Source organism: Protobothrops mucrosquamatus, unplaced genomic scaffold (genome assembly GCF_001527695.2).
Source record: "Protobothrops mucrosquamatus isolate PMUCROS unplaced genomic scaffold, P.Mucros_1.0 scaffold812, whole genome shotgun sequence".
NCBI lineage: Eukaryota > Metazoa > Chordata > Lepidosauria > Squamata > Viperidae > Protobothrops > Protobothrops mucrosquamatus.
In genome coordinates, this window is record NW_015387075.1 from 114541 (window position 1) to 134765 (window position 20225).

The window sequence follows — 20225 nt, forward strand, 5'->3', positions numbered from 1 at the left end:
CCACGATGTAAAAAAGATGCTGAGACTCTAGAAAGAGTACAGAGAAGAGCAACAAAGATGATTAGGGGACTGGAGGCTAAAACATATAAGGAACGGTTGCTGGAATTGGGTATGTCTAGTTTAACGAAGAGAAGGACGAGGGGGGACATGATAGCAGTGTTCCAATATCTTAGGGGCTGCCACAAAGAAGAGGGAGTCAAGCTATTCTCCAAGGCGCCTGAAGGCAGGACAAGAAGCAACGGGTGGAAACTAACCAAAGAGAGAAGCAACCTAGAACTAAGGAGAAACTTCCTGACAGTTAGAACAATTAACCAGTGGAACAACCTGCCTCCAGAAGCGGTGAATGCGCCAACACTGAAAGTTTTTAAGAAGAAACTGGACAGCCATTTGTCCGAAATGGTATAGGGTTTCCTGCCTGAGCAGGAGGTTGGACTCGATGACCTCCAAGGTCCCTTCCAACTTTATTATTATTATTATTAAGGGCTTGGCACCCAACACCATCCGCAGACAGGTGGTGGCCCTATCCACGATGCTTACATGTGACAATTTAACACCACTGGCTCAGCATCCGATGGTGCGGTCCTTTATCAAGGGCGCAAATAACTCCAGGCCACCCGTGGTTCATCGTTATCCCTCCTGGGAACTCCCACGGGTCTTGCAAGCCCTACCTTCGCCACCATTTGAACCAATCAGGACATGCTCAATACGGTTCTTGACCATGAAGATAGCCTTCCTCATAGCCATCACGTCGGCCAGACGTATCTCAGAACTGGCCGCTCTATCAGTCAGAGAGGACCTATGCGTTTTTCACAATGACAGGGTAGTCCTCCGACTGGATCCCTCCTTCATACCGAAGGTAAATTCCTTGTTCCACAGATCACAAGAGGTGATTCTCCCAATTTTTTGTCCTAGTCCATCCCACAGGTTAGAGCGCCAATGGCACACACCTTGGATGTTCGAAGGGCGCTGCGCCACTATCTCAAACGGACTTCAACCTTTCGCAAGTTGGAAGCGCTCTTTATTTCCTTCCAACCTTCCTCCATGGGACAGAAGATTTCGTCTTCAACGATAGACAGGTGGATCAAAGCATGCATTGCAAGAGCGTACCAGTCGCATTCCCTGTCAGTTCCAAATCATATCACCACTCACTCCACCCGCAGCGCCGCAACATCAGCAGCGTGGGCATCACAGGCATCCATTGGAGAGGTCTGTAGAGCAGCGACCTGGTCCTCGCCTTCCCCATTCGTGAGACATTACAAGCTGGACAAATTTGCCTCCGTGGAGGCTTCATTTAGACAGCGGGTACTCCAACAAGTGGTGCCATCAAGTGGGACACAGGCCCAGACCGATTCCCTCCCATAGGGACAGAGTAGCTTTGGTATGTTCCATTCGTGGATTCTCCATCCATCATGCTGGAGAAGGGGCGTTGTCTTACCTGAATGCCTTTTCTCAGCATGATGATGGAGAATTCACACCCACCCCTTAGGTCCGTCAGGGCCAGTGTCAGGGGTAGGGGAGCCAACACATCGGACTATCGTCAATAGCTTTGTCTTCGTCGTGTCTGGGAAACACAGGAGACAGCAGGAGGCGTGGCTACTTTGTCAGACTTACTCTAAGTCTCTTAAACCCATTCGTGGATTCTCCATCATCATGCTGAGAAAAGGCGTTCAGGTAAGACAACGCCCCTTCCCTTTCCCTTTTGGACAATGTATTTTCTTGAATCTTGAATTCTTGAGATATAGTTATCTGCTTGAGTATCAAATGAGTTCTGTGGTACATACCTTCTGATGTAAAGTATTTCAAATATTTTTAGAATAACTGATTTATTTTGACTCTAATCATGCAGGTAATTCTTCTCACATATTAGTTGCCTCATTTAGCAACCATTTGAAGTTATGACAGTATAAAAAAACCAAAACCACAAAATCTTTGCAACCAATTGTCTTTACAGTTATCATATGATCACCATTTGGGTGTTTTGCAACTGGTGCATATTTATGATCGTTGTAGCATCCTGTAGTCATGCGATCCCCAAAGTTGTGTGTTTCACAACTTTCTTGCGACAAGCAGAGTTCAGTAAAGAAGGCAGAAGTAAAGTTGCATGATACTTAATTTAACGACCACAGCTGTTTGCTTAAAAACTGAATGGGAAATGAGGTCATAAGCCCATCATGGTCATATAATTTTCCATTTAGTGATGGAGTTATCAGCCCTAGCTGTGGTCACTAAGCAAGGACTACTTGTTTCTTTATTTAAATTTAAATTTAAATTTAATCTCAATGTTGTGACTCTGACTAGCAAACAGCAATGTAAAAAAGCATAAAGTAACAATGACACCTTATTGGGAACGTTATGTTGTCTTAAACAGTGCTAGGTGTTAGCACCATAAATTTTATATCCTCCAGCATGCTTCAGCCCTGGATTTCCAGATTGAAATTTGAGTAGGAGTTTTGTATGTAAGGCCTTGAATATACATAGAACTCTATAAGGCACTCTGTTCGTTGGTGATAGTAGAATTACATATTTGGGGAGTTACATGCTACCTGGAATCAATGAATTGGAGTGGTCTATAGGTCCTATAAATAAATTTAAAGAAGAGTTGATATACACAAAATATGTAGGAATCACCACAAGGCTGGTTCTGGAAGGGAGAAGCAGTATTTTGGTCAACAGACACAGTTAAATACAATTTCATATTTCATTTAAGCAATTGAACAATGGTTAAGTGTCCTTTTGACCACTTCAAAAGTTTTCATACAGTTACATTTGTAATTATATGATTGTTATTGTATGTAATTACTGTGCTAATTTGCAGTCATTCACAGATTTTAAATCAAAAATATCCCAAGTGTTTCAGGACAGTACACATTGCACATGCCTCCTGGTTAATGGGGTACTGTAGTATAGGCAACTTTATGCTGGTTAAACTTTCAACGCCACAGCAACCACCGATGCATGCATGTATAAACGTGTTGCAATGTTGGGCAGGAGGATGACTGCAAAGGGTGCGTGTGGACCCCTGCACTTCCTGGAGGTTCCAAATGTTTTTGTTGCTGCTCAATTTCCCACCCTACCTCGCCAGGCTGGTCTGGTGGGCGGGATTAATTTCTGCCTTCCCACCTGCTGCATTGGCAGCTGGTGCTGCCCTCATGAGAGGCGGCATGGCGATTGGTCAGCGGACACACCATAAATGGGGATTGACCATCCCCCAAACCTGCCACTGTCAAAGTAGACCCCGGGCACTGTGCTGCAATGGAGAGACCAGAAACTGAGCAACCAGCATGAGGGAAGGGAAAGAGGGAAAGCGGATTGCTTCATCCTTAGAAGGGGAAAGCTGGCATGGCCACGGCTGGAAAACTGGGGAGAGGTGCTGGTGGCGAGGCGGGGCCCAGGGGTGAGCTCCCCCACCAGAGTACAACAGGAGGTAGAGGGAGGCAAACACCCAACGAGCATCGGCCTGTGTGCCTCAGATAAATTGCAGCACGCCATGGAGAGCATGGATAACATGGGGCGAGTGGGTGGCAGGCGTACACACAGATTCTGCAGTGGCAGCTCTTCAGTGCTGACTGGCCCCACTTCTCACTCGGCTGCTTTCCCTCTTTTTTCTCCCTGCTCCTCCGCCACCACGTCCTTTGCCTGCTGCGCTGCCTGCATTTTATGGTTTCAGTAGTGGCAGCTCTGGAGGCCGCTGGTAGGAAGCGGTGGTGAGCGGGGCAAGGGGAATCTTTCTCCACATGGGAGTGGCCTGTCAATGCGATGACCCGAACCATATCTCCAAAGCAACAAAAGAATGGTTTCATCGGAAGAAGATCAAAGTTTTGGAATGGCCCAGGCAGAACCTGGACCTGAATCCAATTGAAATTCTGTGGAATGACTTAAAGAGGGCTGTGCACAGGAGATGCCCTCTCAGTCTGACAGATTTGGAGCACTTGTGAAAGAAAGAGTGGGCAAAGATTCCCATGGCAAGATGTGCCATGCTGTGAGGCTTCTACCCCAAAAGACTGAATGCTATCATACAATCAAAAGGTGCTTCAACAAAATATTAGTTTAATGGTGTGTATACTTATGCAACCATATTATTGTACATTTTTATTGCTATTTTCCCCTAAAAGATTTCAGTTTATTTTCAAAGAATTGTACAAGATGGGAGGAATTCTGAAGTGATTTATCTTGGTCTGATTTCAACAGGGTTGCATAGACTTTTTATATCCACTGTACATAAAAACGATAAATCAGGACGGAAAACCAGAAATGTGTGCTTATGAATCCAATTTTCAGTCTGAGCCTTCCCTCCTCCTATGCTAGACAGAACAGATGGATTTGACAGCTTTCCTAAAGCCCAGAAAAGATGGGGTTGACCAAATCTCTATGGGAACGGAGTTCCCCCTTCCAAAGCCCCATCAAATGGGAATCGTATAATCTTGTAGGCATAGACCCTGGAAAGAGAAGACCCTGTTTGATCTGCTAAAAGAGGCGGACGAATACAGGAGATTGCAATAAACAATGCAAATGGTGAAAAATGAGAATTAACAAATACATTGACATGAAAGTATAAATGTTCCACGTTTGTGAAATTAAGAGAAAGGAAAAGGAGGTAAATAGATTGGAATGAATGCTGAATTCAGGCAGGAAAATAAACATGTGGGTTTTAATTATGAACAGAAAACTAAAGTTTCTGGTTGCATATCAACTGGCATCATTACATTGTTGTGAGTGTCTATAAAAGTAGAAATGCATAGGTTAGTGACAATTGCATGTTATGCTTCAGTGAAGCATGATAGTGAAAGAATCATTAATGAGTTATGGGGAAATTATGCAACATTCTGAACATATGTGACATGTAGGAAAAAGTTATTCTGTCAGACAATAGGAACTGATGGATGAAAATGAGATGAGAGACTGAAGAAAAGATCATTGGGCCATCTGGAGCCTCCAAGATGAGTGAGAATGTTGATGGTATGATGAGTATCTGCTTAGAAAAATGTCTGTTTCTTCCTGTTTACATATTGTAAATGTAAATCTGTGTGTGTACATGGCAAGGTAATATAAAAACATAATTCAATTGATTGTTTATGATAAGTTGAAAAGAATTAGTAAAAAATACAAGTAAAATAGATTTGAAATGTAGGACAGGTAATGTCAAGAGTGAATCTTATAAAAAATGGGCATGGGAGAAGTACAAAATAAAGCAAGAGTGAAAAAATAATAGCAAGAAGAAAAGATATATGCTACATTTAAATTAGTAGAAAATAGATTAAATTTTCAGCCAGATGAATAAAGAGATAGACATGAGGAAAAGGGACGTGGCAATCTCTTGGAACAGTGTGGAAAAGCATGAAAAGAAATAGGTTACAGAGTACCACGGAAGTTTGTGAAGTTGTGCTAATATGAAACATTAAAAAGATACCTGGTGGAAAGATGAATTGAAAGGGGTTGTGATAGATGGGGGAAAAAGAACATAAAATGATTGCTTCAAAAAATGGGGATGAAATAATGGTATAGAGGGAGAAGAGTAGAGTAAGAAATGGCTGCAATTAAAAGAGCTAGAGAAAATGCAGAATTAATTTGATAAAAATAAAAATGGGAAATGGATGAAAAGACCTAAACAAGGTGATTTAGCAGAGTAAAGTGAGTACTGGAAGAAGTACTTTAGACACTTTTATCAGAATTATAGTAATAGTAAAGAATGCAATTTGAAATGAATGTTATAAGTGTTAATTTTCAGGTAAAATTGATTGAAAGAAACTCATAAGTGCAAAGACAGTGTTGAAAAATAGTAAAGCTGCCTGAGTATCTGGTGTCAATGTACAGTTGTAAAAATAGTAGTTATTTTATTATATGGAATGGTGATAATGAATTATTTAATGTATTGCATTTGTTCATGACTGGAAAGCTATTACTGTTACTGTTCTGTTGTATAAACGTAATACTAACAAGAGAATTGCTGCTAAATGTGTTTGGGATTTTTGTTAAATATGTTTTGGAGGCTGTTTGATAGAGTTCTAACAGAAAGATACAATAGGCGATGGGTAAATTTGGAAAATGTATTGTGGCTTTAATCTGGACAGGAAATCTACAGGCCAAAATTTTGTTTTTCAGCTGATCATTAAGAAATTTACAAATGTAAACTTGTGTTAGTGTGTGAAAATGTGAATAGGTTCAAATTATGAAATACCTTATGTAAATATGGAGTTGAAGTTGTTTCATGTGGGAAAATAAATTTACAAATTGCCTTGTTATAAATTAATGCAAATTATGTCATTTAAATAATTATAGAAATCTAGTGAGCAATTCATGGTCTGTTATGATTGAGTATTTGTTTAAAGAATAAAAAATAGCTGTGTGTAACCAGTTTGCTTCTGCCCAAATTGTTATATAAAAGTGAGAATTAAATATATAAGAAGTAATGTATAATTAAGTTTAACACACTGAGAATTTGTAATTTAAGAAATGGATCTGGTATAACAAAGATAAAGTCAACAAAAAAAACCCATATTGAATTAATATAGATTTGAAAGAACAGTGAGTGATTAGTACAGGTAGTTTTTGGTTAATGACTGTTCATTCAGCAAGCATTTGGAATTATGATGGTGCTGAACTAGTGATATTTATAATCAGTTCTGGCTATCTTAGCATCTCCATGGTCACATGATCATGATCTAGGTGCTTGGCAATCAACTTGCACTTATGATAGCTGTGTCCCATGGTCAGGTAATCACAATTTGCAATCTTCCCGGCTAGTTTCCCATAAACAAAATTAATAGGAAAGCTGGTAGGGAAGTTCACAAGTTGTTCCCACTTCAACCATTTTTTCTCCCTAGAACACCGTCTTTGGAGTACAAAATGTCACAGCACCCACAATTTCCTAGCAGTTCTTGTAGAGTGCTGTAGCAGCTTCTGGTGTACTCTCTTGAACCCGGCAGTAGCCAGATCCTGGCTATGTTTGTGCGGGGCCATGGCAGCTGTCCTGCACTGAACAGCAGTGAACCTCTCCCTGGCCATGCTCATGTTGTGCAGCAGAAGCTGCGTATCCATTCACTGGCCTGCTTGCAAATGCCTAGGACTTGTGACTTCCTACAGGCTTCCTCACTGACTTTGCTTATAGAATGACATCCTCATGTAACAATCTGTGAGCCTCACTTAACAATAGCAACAAGGACTACTGGGAATGCTATCACTAAGCAATGCAGTCACATCATGTGTTATGACCATATAGCTTAGTGATAGAAATTCCACTCCCAATTACTATTGTTAAGTGAAGAATACCTACACAAAATAAGTACAGTGAGGTGGTATAAAGCAGGGCTTTTCAAACGGTGGTATGAGTACCACAAGTGGTACTTTAGCACCTGGATGGTGGTATGCGAGCCCTTGCCAAGTGTAGCGGGGGAGAGAACCAGCTAAAGCGGTGCCACACAGGCCTGGAGGAGATCAGCTGGAGCTGCAGAGCTTGGCAGAATCCTCAGGATCAGTGCACATGGCGACATGGTAATTGGAGCTTCTGGCGCACCCAGAAGAGAAAAGGAGGAGGAGGGAGGAGGGCGGAGAGAAGAGAAGGTATAAAAGGGGCAAAGCGAGAAAAGACGAGGCTTTTCTTACCAAAGCAGTGAGGAGAGTGAGAGCGAGCGGCCTGTTTTCAGGGGAAGGGCGAGTGAGTGAGTAGCATGTTTTGGGGGGAAGGCCGAGCGAATGAGCGGCATGTTTAGCAAGCATGTGTTTTCGGGCGAAAGGTGAGTTAGCGAGCAGCCTGTTTGGAGTACGGCTTGTTTTCAGGTGAAGGGTGAGTTAGCGAGAGGCCTGTTTGGTGAGTGGTGTGTTGTCGGGCGAAGAGTGAGTTAGCGAGCAGTCTGTTTGATGAGCGGCGTGTTTTCCGGCGAAGCGCGAGCGAATGAGCTGGGCAGGAGCCCAGGATTGGCGTGCACAGCTACAGCTGATCCGCATTTCTGCTGAGCCGCCCAGAAGCGCCGATCAGCTGGAGCCCAGAAGTGTGAATCAGCTATCAGGGCTCAGCAAACGCGCCAGGATCAGTGTGGGCAGGCGATGGGAATAAGAAGGAGGGAGGCAGGGTGGGAGGGAAAAAGGAAGGAAGGAAACGCCCCTCCCTCCATAGTAACCACAATGCTAATATGGCCCTCAATGAAATTGAGTTTGACACCCCTGATATAAAAGGTTGTTAAGTGAATCTGGTTTTCCCATTGACTTTGCTTGTCAAAAGGTTGCAAAAGAGGATCACGTGATCTTAAGACACTGCAGCCATCATAAATATGAATCAGTTGCCAAGCATCTGAATGTAAATCACATGACTCTGGGAACGCTGAAACCATCATAAGTGTGAAAAATGGCCATAAGTCACTTTTTTCAGCGCCGTTGTAACTTTGAACAGTCACTAAACGAACTGTTGTAAGTCGAGGACTATATGTACTTTATCACTTTTTTTGGTCAAGTTTTTGACACCTTGCTAGGCAACTGGTGGTACTCAGATGTTGCCATATCCTAAAAGTGGTACAATGGGTGAAAAAGTTGAAAAGCCCTGGTATAGAGGCAATGAGTGAAAAAAATTCTTTTTTTTTTTGTTAATAAAATTTTATTTTATTTCCAAAGTTAAAATACAAAATTAGAAAAAGAAAAAACCCTTAACAGTTGTTTTCTGGCTGCATATAATAAGTCTATCTCACAATTTCCTTCAGCTTTCCTAAGAAGATCCAGTCCATCAACCATTGGCTCCATCATCTCCACTTGTTAAAATCTTTTATATTTATGCCCCTTTCAGTCTCTTCTAGGAACTCTCTAATTCTCAAACAAAACATCTCTTTCATATCTTATTAATGACAAATTAAATTCCAGTCCACCGAGCATTACAAGTCTGATTTAACTACTGTCACCTGTATCTGAGTGTCATCTTTAGGTGATGTAAAGCTGTTGTTAATTCATCAGATCTTCTGTTTAGATTTTCATCTAGAGTTTGTAAATTGAAAAACATGTTTTTTTATATTGGGGGGGCATTGTAAAAGAATGTAGAGTGTATAGTGCTCAGAGTCTTTCATTTATTACTGCTGTAATTTTAATATAGTCCCAATTCCTCTTATGACCGAACCTCCACAACAAAGCATAAGCAATTTTGTCTCAAGGACAAAGAGAGTAAATGTTCCGTAATAGAGTAAGCACAGAAGAAACAAATAATAGTTCCCACAGTGGAGAGTAAATAAAAAAAGGGAGAAGTTCCTGTTTCTTTTAAAAGGAAATAAAAAAAGACCAGCAATATATTCCAAAATAGAGTAAAATAACAAAATTAGTTTAAGAACAAATGAAATACCAAATCCTTAAATAGAAATCCATAGAAATGTAAATTAAATTTAATCACTTTCACTACCAAAGGGAAAGTGCTCATGCTGTCGATTTCCATGCAGCAAAAGAGAATGTTATTTAAATCCAAAATAAAATAATATGAAATATTTACTTCCGTAATTCGAAAACGGGTTATAACATAAATCAGCATTCACCCAGATGTTTAATAGTTAAAAATGTAGTCAAGACAAAAGTAAACTTCAAAACATGATATTAAAACCAGGGTGTGCCTAAAGAAACAATGACTGGAAAAGATGAAAAACAAACTCTCTGGCTGGGCTTGCCAAGAATTGCGATCAGCTGATTCCCAGGCAAGTACACAGACATTTAACAGTCGTTATGGGTTATTCCAAGTTAGTCTGGTTCAAGACCTGGAGAGCATGCTGCCAAAGAACCGGCTTTGACAACAAAATCAGCTGTTTGTCAAGAGGAAAAAAAATATCACCACATCTCTCAATGTGCCATTTTATGGATACGCTAAATTTCACTGTAAATATATGAAGAATACTGAATAGGTTCAGAAGTAGGGAAAGACCAAGAAAGTTAGATGGAGCTGATATCCTACAAAAGCAAGAGGAGAGAAATTCAAAAATCAGAAGTAATGCAATATGTATGTATCATTATATGAGCATGGTGAAAGCAAGTAAAGATTTACAAAGACTGAAAAATATGGAGAGGTATAGATACTGATATAAACAAGATTTAATTATATTTTATTTTTTCTTACTTCATGCCTTATTTTTTTTCTTACCACTATTTACTGTTTAGCTATGCTTACATTGAACAAAAATGGCATGAAGGATATTACATATGGATGTATGCAGAACCATTTGAAGTTATGTTGAATCTTCCCAGAGCTACTTGTAATCTGTTTTGGAGTTACGATGCCCTCATTTTACACACACACACACACACACACACACACAGAGAGAGAGAGAGAGAGAGAGAGAGAGAGAGAGAGAGAGAGAGAGAGAGAGTCACATGATCATAAGTGACACATCTTTATTTATTTAACTTACATGCTGCCCATCTTGTCTAGAGGCAATTCTAGATGGCTTACAATTGGGGCACTAGGCCAGTTGGCACAGATCTTTCAGAAGGCTTAAAAGCATGGCTGTGGATTTTACTGTGAAAGGCATGATGTTCCAGAAGGCGGGAATCTTAATTGCTGTTTGCACCATCCCACAGTCACATAACCATCATTTGCAATGCTTTTTGCCAGATTCTGACACTTACTTCAGTTTCTGGAAAAAAAAGCCTATTTGGGAGAATGAATTAACCACTGTTACATTTTATTAATGATCACTGTAAAAATGATTGTAACTTTGAATGTGGTTACATGATGTTAAAATTGCAACAGCTTATTACTTTAATTCTGGGCACAATACCGGTAATAAGAACCAACACATTCACATTCTTTTACATGTATGCTTTAGGGACACAACTTTTAAGCCTCACAATATAATCACAACATAATACATAGTCCTCGAGTTATGAGTGTAATGGAGCCTGTCCATTCCAACTCATAGAGTGAATCTCGTATCTCGAACGAGATCACTCCCTTGTTAAAACGCATGCGGCTCGTTAAGTGAACATGAAGTATCTCAGGGTGGGGAAGGCCTAGTGATGGAACAGGCCCCCAAGGCCTCCCCGACCCACTAAGATACGCATGCTTCCCCCTCGCTTCCTGATGATCCATCACTTCTCTGCCATAGTTCCTGCTGCCGCCCGGATCTGAGGCCGGGGGACGCTTCCGCGCCCCTCCCACGGCCTGATCTGGGCTCTGGAGGCCTTTTCCAGGCTGCTGCCACCCTGATTTGAGGCCGGGGAATGCTTCCACACCCCTCCCGCAGCCGGATCCAGGTTCCAGAGGCCTTTCCCAGGCCACTGCCACCCGGATTTGAGGCTGTGGACACTTCCGCACCCAGCCATGGTCCGATCTGGGCTCCGGAGGCATTTTCCAGGCTGCTGCCACCCAGATCTGAGGCTGGCAAATACTTCTGCAGCCCCCCCCCACCTGGAAACCATCTCCGGAGTCCAGATTGGGCCGCGGGAGGGCGCAGATGCATTCCCCAGCCTTAGATCCGGGTGGCAGCGGCCTGGAAAACGCCTCCAGAGCCCGGGAGGCATAGAAGCTTCCCCTGGCCTCAGATATGTGCCTCCGGAGCCCGGATCTGGCTAGGGGGTCACAGAAACATCCCCTGACTTCAGATCTGGGTCACAGCAGTCTGGAAAAGGCCGCTGCTGCCGCCAGCGCAATGCACCATGTGGCATCCTGCCGTGAGCACCAGAATTGGCCACGTGGCCTCCTGCTGCAAGCGGCCGCCAGCAGACAGAAGTGGGATAGCAGCCACGCAGGCTCCTGCTGGACAGGTCTGCTGGTGCCACCGCCACGAGGCAAGGCAGGTGTCAGGGAGTGGGAGGCCTGGCTGAAGGGGCCTTGAGGTAAACAGGTGCGGGGCACATGGGGCAGCTCCACCCCCCACCCCTGCCCTAGCTTGATTTTTATGCCTGCACCTCACCCCACTTTGTAGAACCAGAAGGTGGGACAGTGGGGGGGTCTTAACTAGTGCTTATTTTTGGAGTAGGGCTTATATTAGGCGTACAAACTAGGTCTCATTTTGGGATAGGTCTTATTTTCAGGGAAAGATGGTACATATGTTATTTTTGAGAAGCTCATATATATGATAGGAATGAAACCCCAGACAGGAAATCCAACATATACTGTATATGATATGGGGCCAGAATAAGGCCATCTACTTCATCCTATCAAATCTTATTGGGTAGGCACTGTCCTTAGCACTGGGATAGCACTGAGGTGGATGAGAGGATTTAACAAGGATGTTGAAAGCTTAACTTTGGTTTTTAATGTTTATGGTTTTAATAGATATAGATATGCTTTTTTAATTGATGTTATTTAATTGTTGATGGGAGCCCCCAGAGTTTGATATAAGATGGCTGGATACATAAATGTTTTAATTAAATAAATAAATACCTCAAGGGTGATAGTCAAATCATTAATCTAATTAATTAAATCAATTAATAAATAATTCATATACAGATCTTTTATTTGCTTAGATTCAGATGTTGATAATGTATAGCTCTCCAGATGTTGGATTCCAATTCCCTTAAAGCCAAGGCATTATGGTCAGTGGTGATGGTTACTGGATATTATAGTTCAGTAAGATAACTTAACAGAACTGCTGACTATATCGTCTTCATATTAGTAATTTTATAGTGGAGAAAATTTCAGTGCATACAGTGGGTAGTCTCAATTTACTGAATTAGTTTCAATTTATAGTATCTACCATTTGTATTAACACTAAATATTACTGCTTTTATTTTGTTTATGCACTTATGCTTACTAATTTATTTTTAATTGGTATTTTCTTTCAGGGATTCTACAAATGAAACTACTGCACATTCAGATGTTGGTAGTGAATTGGAAGAAACGCAACTGAAGGGGAAAAGAAAACGTGGTCGTCCTGGTAGACCTCCAGTATGCTATTTTTTCTCTCTGAATATCTGTTAATATTGTACCATTTCATTTTTTTAATTTTCACATTAGCAATTGTTGATGCTGCTACCTATTTGAAGACTTGCGCTGTATATTGTAGAAGTGTCATGCCGGCATTATTTATTATTGCAGGAGTTAACTAACTTGTAAGAAGAATTGACTTTTCATATTACATTTTTAAAAAATATATACTGGTTGTTGTTTTTGCCCAGCAGTGAGCAACCTCATAAGCTCCATATATTATGAGGTAGGTCAGGGCTAAAATATCAATATATAGCTCATTCATATGTCTTGGGAGTTGTAAAGAAAAACAGTATGGAGAAGGATCCAATCTCTATTCCAGCCACTTGCTGCCTCTCCTGTAACTGATTTGTGAAAGACTGAAATATATGGTAATGATGTCATACAATATGCAATTTAAAAAATGAGGAAAAGAGAACAAAAATAAGATCTGGACATTTTTATCATTAAAAAAAGACAAGAAATTTGATGGAATTGCTTAAAAGCCATCTTCTTTAACTCTTTATTAAATAAACAAACCCAAAACAAAATATAGCAGCTCCCCAGTTCATATGTTAATAAGCAACACATTATCAGTGCTCCAAATCAGGTTGCTTCTGTTTTGCCAGTGTTACATTGTAATTGTTCTGTAACGTGTTATATAATAACAACAACCATCCTCTATATGTAAACATTTCACAATCCTTTTCCTCAATAGATTCCAAATAATGAAGATTATAGCCAAGAAGGATATGTATGTCCATGTTACTTAGTAGTCTAAACTCATAGTAACAGGCTTATGGATGTTAATCCAAATGTGGAAATGGCAGGGAAAGGCAAGGCCAGATCATCTGAATGAATGTTTCTACTCTTGAATTGCATTTCTGACAGCAAATAAATTGTAACCAACTCTTACTAAGCATTTTAAGGTGTTATTCGTGTTAAGGTAATAAGTTACATTTTTAAAACAATCTTCTACTGTTTATCGAAATACGACATTCAGGCAATAAATTTTACCAAATTTCTTCAGCATCTTATAAAAACAAACTACAGGTTTAGAACTCTATTTTTCCAAAATCTCTATCAAATATGGAATATTAGAAACTATAGTATCATTAAGTAACTGACACGTTCATTAAAAGTACTATCAAGAAATATGTTGGAAAGTCTGTTTAATTCTTCATAAGTTATAAACACTTCTATTAGAACTCAGTTAGCTCAAAGTAATAATACATGGAATGAGAGTTTTCCCCAAACAGATTCTCCCACTACTATATTTTAAAAAACTATTTCATGATGTGAGCTATTCATAGTCTAAAGGTCAAATTATATCTGTGACCCAGTAATTTCCGTATTTATTTTATAACATTAATGCAGGAATTGAAACTGATTCCTGAAGAAAGAATATATATGCTAGTGGGGCTGTGCATGCTTTTAAAATTATTTGTAAAAAGGGCTTCAGATCGTAGACAAGCGTCGCACCTGCTATTCATTAAAATATGCATAGCTTTCTTGTCAAGTTTCAGATAAATATGCTTTTGCAAGTTCCACTACACTTGTTCCAAATAATTTATGATATGTGCAAGCAGTCTTACTGGTTAGAATTTCAGTTAATCAATTTGAACTTTTCTGAAAGTTCTGATTCCTGCAACAAAAACAAAATCTATGATTTAGAACAGGGGCTCCCAACCTATGGGTTGCAGCCCACTACCGGGCCGCGGCCTCTTGGCAATGGCTGGCCAATGCGCACATGTGTACCTGCGCACTCCCACTTGCACCAGCGCCTGCGGCCCCGTTTGCATATGTGCACGGGTGCGAATGGGATTGCTAGCACCGGGCGAGTGTGCACAGCTCATTTGCACATGCGTGAATGGGGCCACTAGCACCAGGCAAGTGTGTGCGGCCGATTTGTGCATGTGCAAACGGGGCTGCTAGTGCCTCACCGGTGCACATGGCACCATTTGCATGTGTGCATGCGCACCAATTTGTAAGCTGCTCTTCTTCCCTCTGGGCTGCGAGCCTGGAAAGGTTGAAGACCTCTGACAGAAGTACAACTAAAGTAATGTGAAGGAATAAAAATTGGAACAACTCATTAAATATATGTATCAAGTTCAGAGTTAATTTTTTCTGTAACGTTTGTTTTAACACAACTGCTCCAGGAAATTCTAGACACCTCTCCAGGCTTTCTTTTATTTTAATTGAAATTGGGGATTCACCAATTCAGAAAACTTAGTTATTTATAAAAACTTTATAAATAAAAGAGAACATAATCTAAAATACCAATTTCTAAACATGTCAAAGTTATTATTCATAATAAAGTCTAATTCATCCCATTATATAGTATGATCATGCATGCCACCAAGCTTGAAAAAAAAAATTAAGAATATAAATTTCTGCTTTATCTCTAAAGCATAACATCACCTGCACATAGCAGAAATTTATACTCTGCCTCATCCCTTCATAGTTTCAAACTTTCAAACAGATTGGGACTATACATTTATAGAATTAGGATTTCTTTTTTCCAAATTTAAAAGAAGAAATCACCCTTGACATTTACTGCTACATACATATTAACAAAATCACTGTTAGTTTTCAGGATAAGCAATTTCTGCAAAGCAGACTAAAACAATAAGCTGTAATTAAGCTAAGAAATAAAAATCAGAAGATAAGAGTAAAGAAAAGGAAATCTGACTAAATCTATAGTACTACAATTCACATTACTTTTATATCATTGCAAACCATTTGTTTATCTTACATCTACCACCATGCCCATGTGCCATCAGAAGCAGAAATACGTTCTTGCTTGTTTTGCTGTGTGACAGTAATTTGAGTTTGAAAGAATGGGTGTTATAGGCAGATAAAGATCAGTTAAATTTAGAATCAGTTAAATTTAAAAATGAGATATCTTAGTTTATAGGCAATTACTTTTAATGAGTTCTTAAATTATTGCTTTCTGTTTAAATATGTAAAGAAATATTTAAATAGTTTCTTGGAATTGTGCGTGGAATATGGTATACAGGTATATAGAACAGGTACATACTGTATGTCTATTGGGGGTGGGACAGAATATTACATGGAATTTTTCTCCCCTCCCCCATAGTTGCTTGGATAGTTGATAAATTGAAACAAAGGAATATAGCTAAGTCTCTGGTCCCCTAAAGAGCTTTTAATACCATTGATTAGTGGCATCATTTGGCTTCTTTTGTGTGTGATCCACCCTGTAAGGCCATATTAGCAGTGTGCTGGGGGGTTACTGTTTAATTACTATGGGGTGTAATGCAACTAATGATCAGTTTAATAATGGGCAGGATGGGGGAAAATATCCAAAATTAAATCCAGATAAGCAGAAATATTCTGGCATGTAGAAAAGTAAATTTGGAAAAATTCTTTGTTTGAATGGGTTTATACTTCTCCTGAAATAGCAAGTTCACTATATGGAAATGATCCTTGATCTTCAAATCTTATTAGGTTCACAGGTGGTGGCTTTGGCAGGCACTGTATGGATGGCTAGTGTGCCAATATATGACTGTTTAGGGCCTGTGAAAATTATTCACAAGTTTTGCAAAACACTGTACTTAGAATTGCCTGTGGAAAATGTCTAGAAGTTACAGTTTGTGTATATGCAACAACTAAATTACCAACCAGGGAAAGTTCCTGGTGATGAAATATCAGAAAAACTTAAAAAAATGGTGAGGGAAGTCCAAAAGTGAATATGACTGACCATGTATACAAGCATATGTTCCAAATCTGAATGTATGGTGTGGCAATAAGGAAGGCAAAATGTCATTATTTCTCTTCCATTTATATTGATGGCTTGTTGATAGATGATTGTTTAGGCTAGTAAATATTTCCTTGGAGACATGGACCAAGACCATCTGTTTAGCCTCTGTGATTATACTTGGATTTGCAGAGTTTTGACTCCTCCTAGAAAGAATCGGATGTGACTAGGGAGTTGTCAGACTTTGTTATCTGGAGCTCCTTTGGGCCTGTAAATTGAAGAATCAGATTTTCAGTGGCATGGCCCGGTCACTTATGTATTTGACCAATGCTCCTCATGGCTCTTGGATGAGCTAGTGTGCCCTATTGAATTTGGTTACTGCTTCTCTGTAGATGCCAGTGCCAGAAGTCTTGAAAGTTCTGTTTCATTTTCTTAAAAGTCAACAAAATTGACAGCTATCACCTACTCCTTTTTCGGGGGAAATTGTTAAGCATATAGTTGCAGAACACTCTAAAGGAAATGGATTATTTGTACTCTTTTTAGTCAGGATTTAGGTATCAAACTGTCTGAGAAGACCCATCTAGGACAGACATGTCAAACTCACGACGTCACGTGACGTTGCGCAACGTATCGGAGCTTTTCCCCCATTGCCGGCAATGGGGTGGGCGCGGTTTCTTCATCACTCATCCAGCCCGCAGGCTGACAGTTTGGCACCCCTGATCTAGGAGGAGCTACTGGTAGTGCCCAGGAGGCTGAAATGAGAAAGCCTTACTTTTCTATCATACTTCTTTGGCAAAGTGCTGATAATGGTGGTCTCAGAGCTACTGAAGTCTGAACTTTTCCACTGAGCTTTTGGAATGTAATTTTTTGTCATTGTTACAGTGTCTAATTTTTTGTTTGCTTTTTGTAACTGTTATTTTTAGTCTTGATTCAACAAGTTGGGGTTTTTTGTGTTATTGCGATTGTTTAGTTTATTTCTTACCATGATTGTTTACTGTAATCATTTTTATTTGCTATGGATTTTCTATTGTATTTTATCATTTTGTAGGGCCATCAGGATTCTGAATGCTTTGCCAGATTATGATAATGATAGTGATTATGATGATGGTGATATTTAAAAGCTCTGCACTTAATTGACTTGTTTACCAGACATAATTTAAGATCCGTATGATATCTTTAAGATATCCTAAGAGATATAAGGCATGCTAGTCTGAGGAATTCTTTCCTGTTACAAACCGGCTCAAGATCTCTAAGAGATGCCTTTCTGAAAATACCTTCACTGCCAGAGGTTTATTTATCTGACATGCACAAGAGGATCCTCTGCCTAATTCCAGTGCTATGGAATGCATTCCCAGAGGAGCTGTATTTGGCCCTAACTGGGTAATCAATCTGTAAAGTGTGCAGAATCTGACACTCCAATAAAATAGCTAAGCCTTTAATTTTATTCTTCCTTTACTGCTTTAAATTTTTGCCCTAAGTTATTTTTCCATTTCTTTAGCTTTCATCATTCACTTTCTTTTTTCTACATTTTTTGGCAGGTTTCCCAGTATGATAATTCCCCCTCCCCCTCCGTGTCCCCAGCATCTTCATGGGCAAACAGATACTGATATGCTTATTAATGTTTTACTGCTGCACAGTTTATGGGCATCTGAAACGTAGTGGATTTTTCCTGCAGATAACTCACTTTAAATGTGTCTCTATAATCTCCCTTGCCTGACAGGAACATTAGATTCTCCAGAAACAAAATTGTTTCTCTGTGTGTATGTATGGGTGTACATATACATATATATATATATATATAGTTTATTCAATTTACATTGCTACCCCTGTCACTTTTATGTGACTCTAGGCAGCTTACAATTAAACAAATAAAAATACAAAATATAAATAAAAATACAAAGCAGTCGGGCATGATATAACCTATTATGCACAGAGCCAAGAGACTAAAACTGATTTATACACAGGGTTCCAGCTTGAGCACAAAGCACGTTTTTCAAGGCCTTACAAAAGGTTAGCAGGAACGGGGCCAGTCTAACGATGTTCCAAACGGTGGACTCCATGGCAGAAAAGGCTCTTTTTCTGGGCTTTACCATCCAACACTTCCTACCTGATAATATCCCTTCCTGTCAGATCAGATAGGATGGGTAGAAACAACTGGGGAGAGATAATTCCATAAGTAAGATGGTCCCAGTCCCAAAACACAAAGGGCTTTAAAGGCAACAGCCAGCAAATTTCCTTCTCATTCCTTTGGGTGTATCTTCCTCAGTCTTGAGTCCTTCAGGCCATGGTACTTCTCCAGATTTTCATACTCTTTCTTCCTGATATTATTGTCACTTGGCACCCCTACATTTATCACCAGCACTGTCTTCTAGTCCTTGTCTACTATTATGATGTCTGGTTGATTGGCTAATACTTTCCTGTACATTCGGCTCTGGAACTCCCACAGGATTTTAGTCTTCTCCACAACCTTCTGTGTAATTTCCTATCTGAACTTGAAAAAGTCAGTCTATTCATTGTACAGATCTTCCTGGACACAATGCCACTACTTGGTTGTGCCATTCAGTATATGCTGTTCTTGCCTGTGTCTTACACCCTGTCACTATGTATTGTCTTATTACCGGTATGTCTCTGAGGCCTCTGCACATCTGCACATTATGTCTCTGAGGCCTCTGCACATCTTGATAGGACCTGATGTGTGGTAGATTCTTGCTTGTATGGATTTGGTTGATTTAATATTGCTTAGTGCTTTTCCATCCACATACAGATGCATGCATGCATGCATGCATGCATATACGTACATACGTACATACATACAGGTTTTGCCCAAGGAGCTGTCAGGCACTTTGGCTGAGGTCTTACCTACAGCCTCATATAGGCATGTGACAGAGGCCCTGGACTGGATTCATCTTCTGTGGCCTCTTGGGGTTCTCCTTGGTTTTTCAAAGAGCTCCAAGAGATGAAACACCAGAAGCAGTGTCTAGAGTGTCACTGGAGAAGGACCAAGTGAGAATTGGACTGAACACAAATAAGAATCCATTTTCGGGTCTAGATCATGTCTATAAGGGTGGGGAAATATCCACCCTTATTATGTCTGCTACTAGTTACATGGTGGCCCTGTTTAGGGTGACCCACTTCCTACTTGGATGGTTGGACCACAGGATTATCTTCAGAGTTGTGGTAAGAAACTTTGTTTCTGCCTGTTCAGTACATTTCAGCAGAAAAGGTAAGCTCCAAGTCCTGTCCATTAAACATTGCCTCTTGTGGGATCTTAAGAAGCACACATCTTTGTTCTGGCCCTCACCCTCTGTAACAGCAGTCCCTTAGACTTAAGGATAGTACCCTCTCCCTTAGGGTTCCGGAAAGCTTTGAAAACTGGTTCTGGTCCCAGGCCTATTGTTGAGATTATTTGTTCAATGGCCCCTGTTTTGTTGTTTTTGCTGTCTATTAGTTTATTTTAGTCTGGGCTGTCTGATTCAATGTTTTTGGTTGTTTTTACCTTTTCCCCAGTTTTGTACTTTCCCCAGAGTACATCAGAGTTGGCAGCTAGTAAATTATAATAACAATAATTATATTTAGGCAGAACCTAAATGTATTGATTGTCCAAGTGAAAAATGCCTGGTCTATTTCCCCCTGTCCCCACTCACA

The 20225-nt window shown here is 40.2% G+C and overlaps 1 protein-coding gene across 1 annotated transcript in view; it reads left to right on the forward strand.

Annotated features, from left to right (window-relative positions):
- The window catches only part of LOC107290043 (cohesin subunit SA-1), a 113045-nt gene that overhangs the window by 18117 nt on the left and 74703 nt on the right, over positions 1-20225 (forward strand). Inside the window, exon 2 of the mRNA XM_015818886.1 lies at positions 12742-12844. Coding sequence (XP_015674372.1) covers positions 12742-12844 — 103 coding nt within the window. The remainder of the gene's footprint in view (positions 1-12741; positions 12845-20225) is intronic.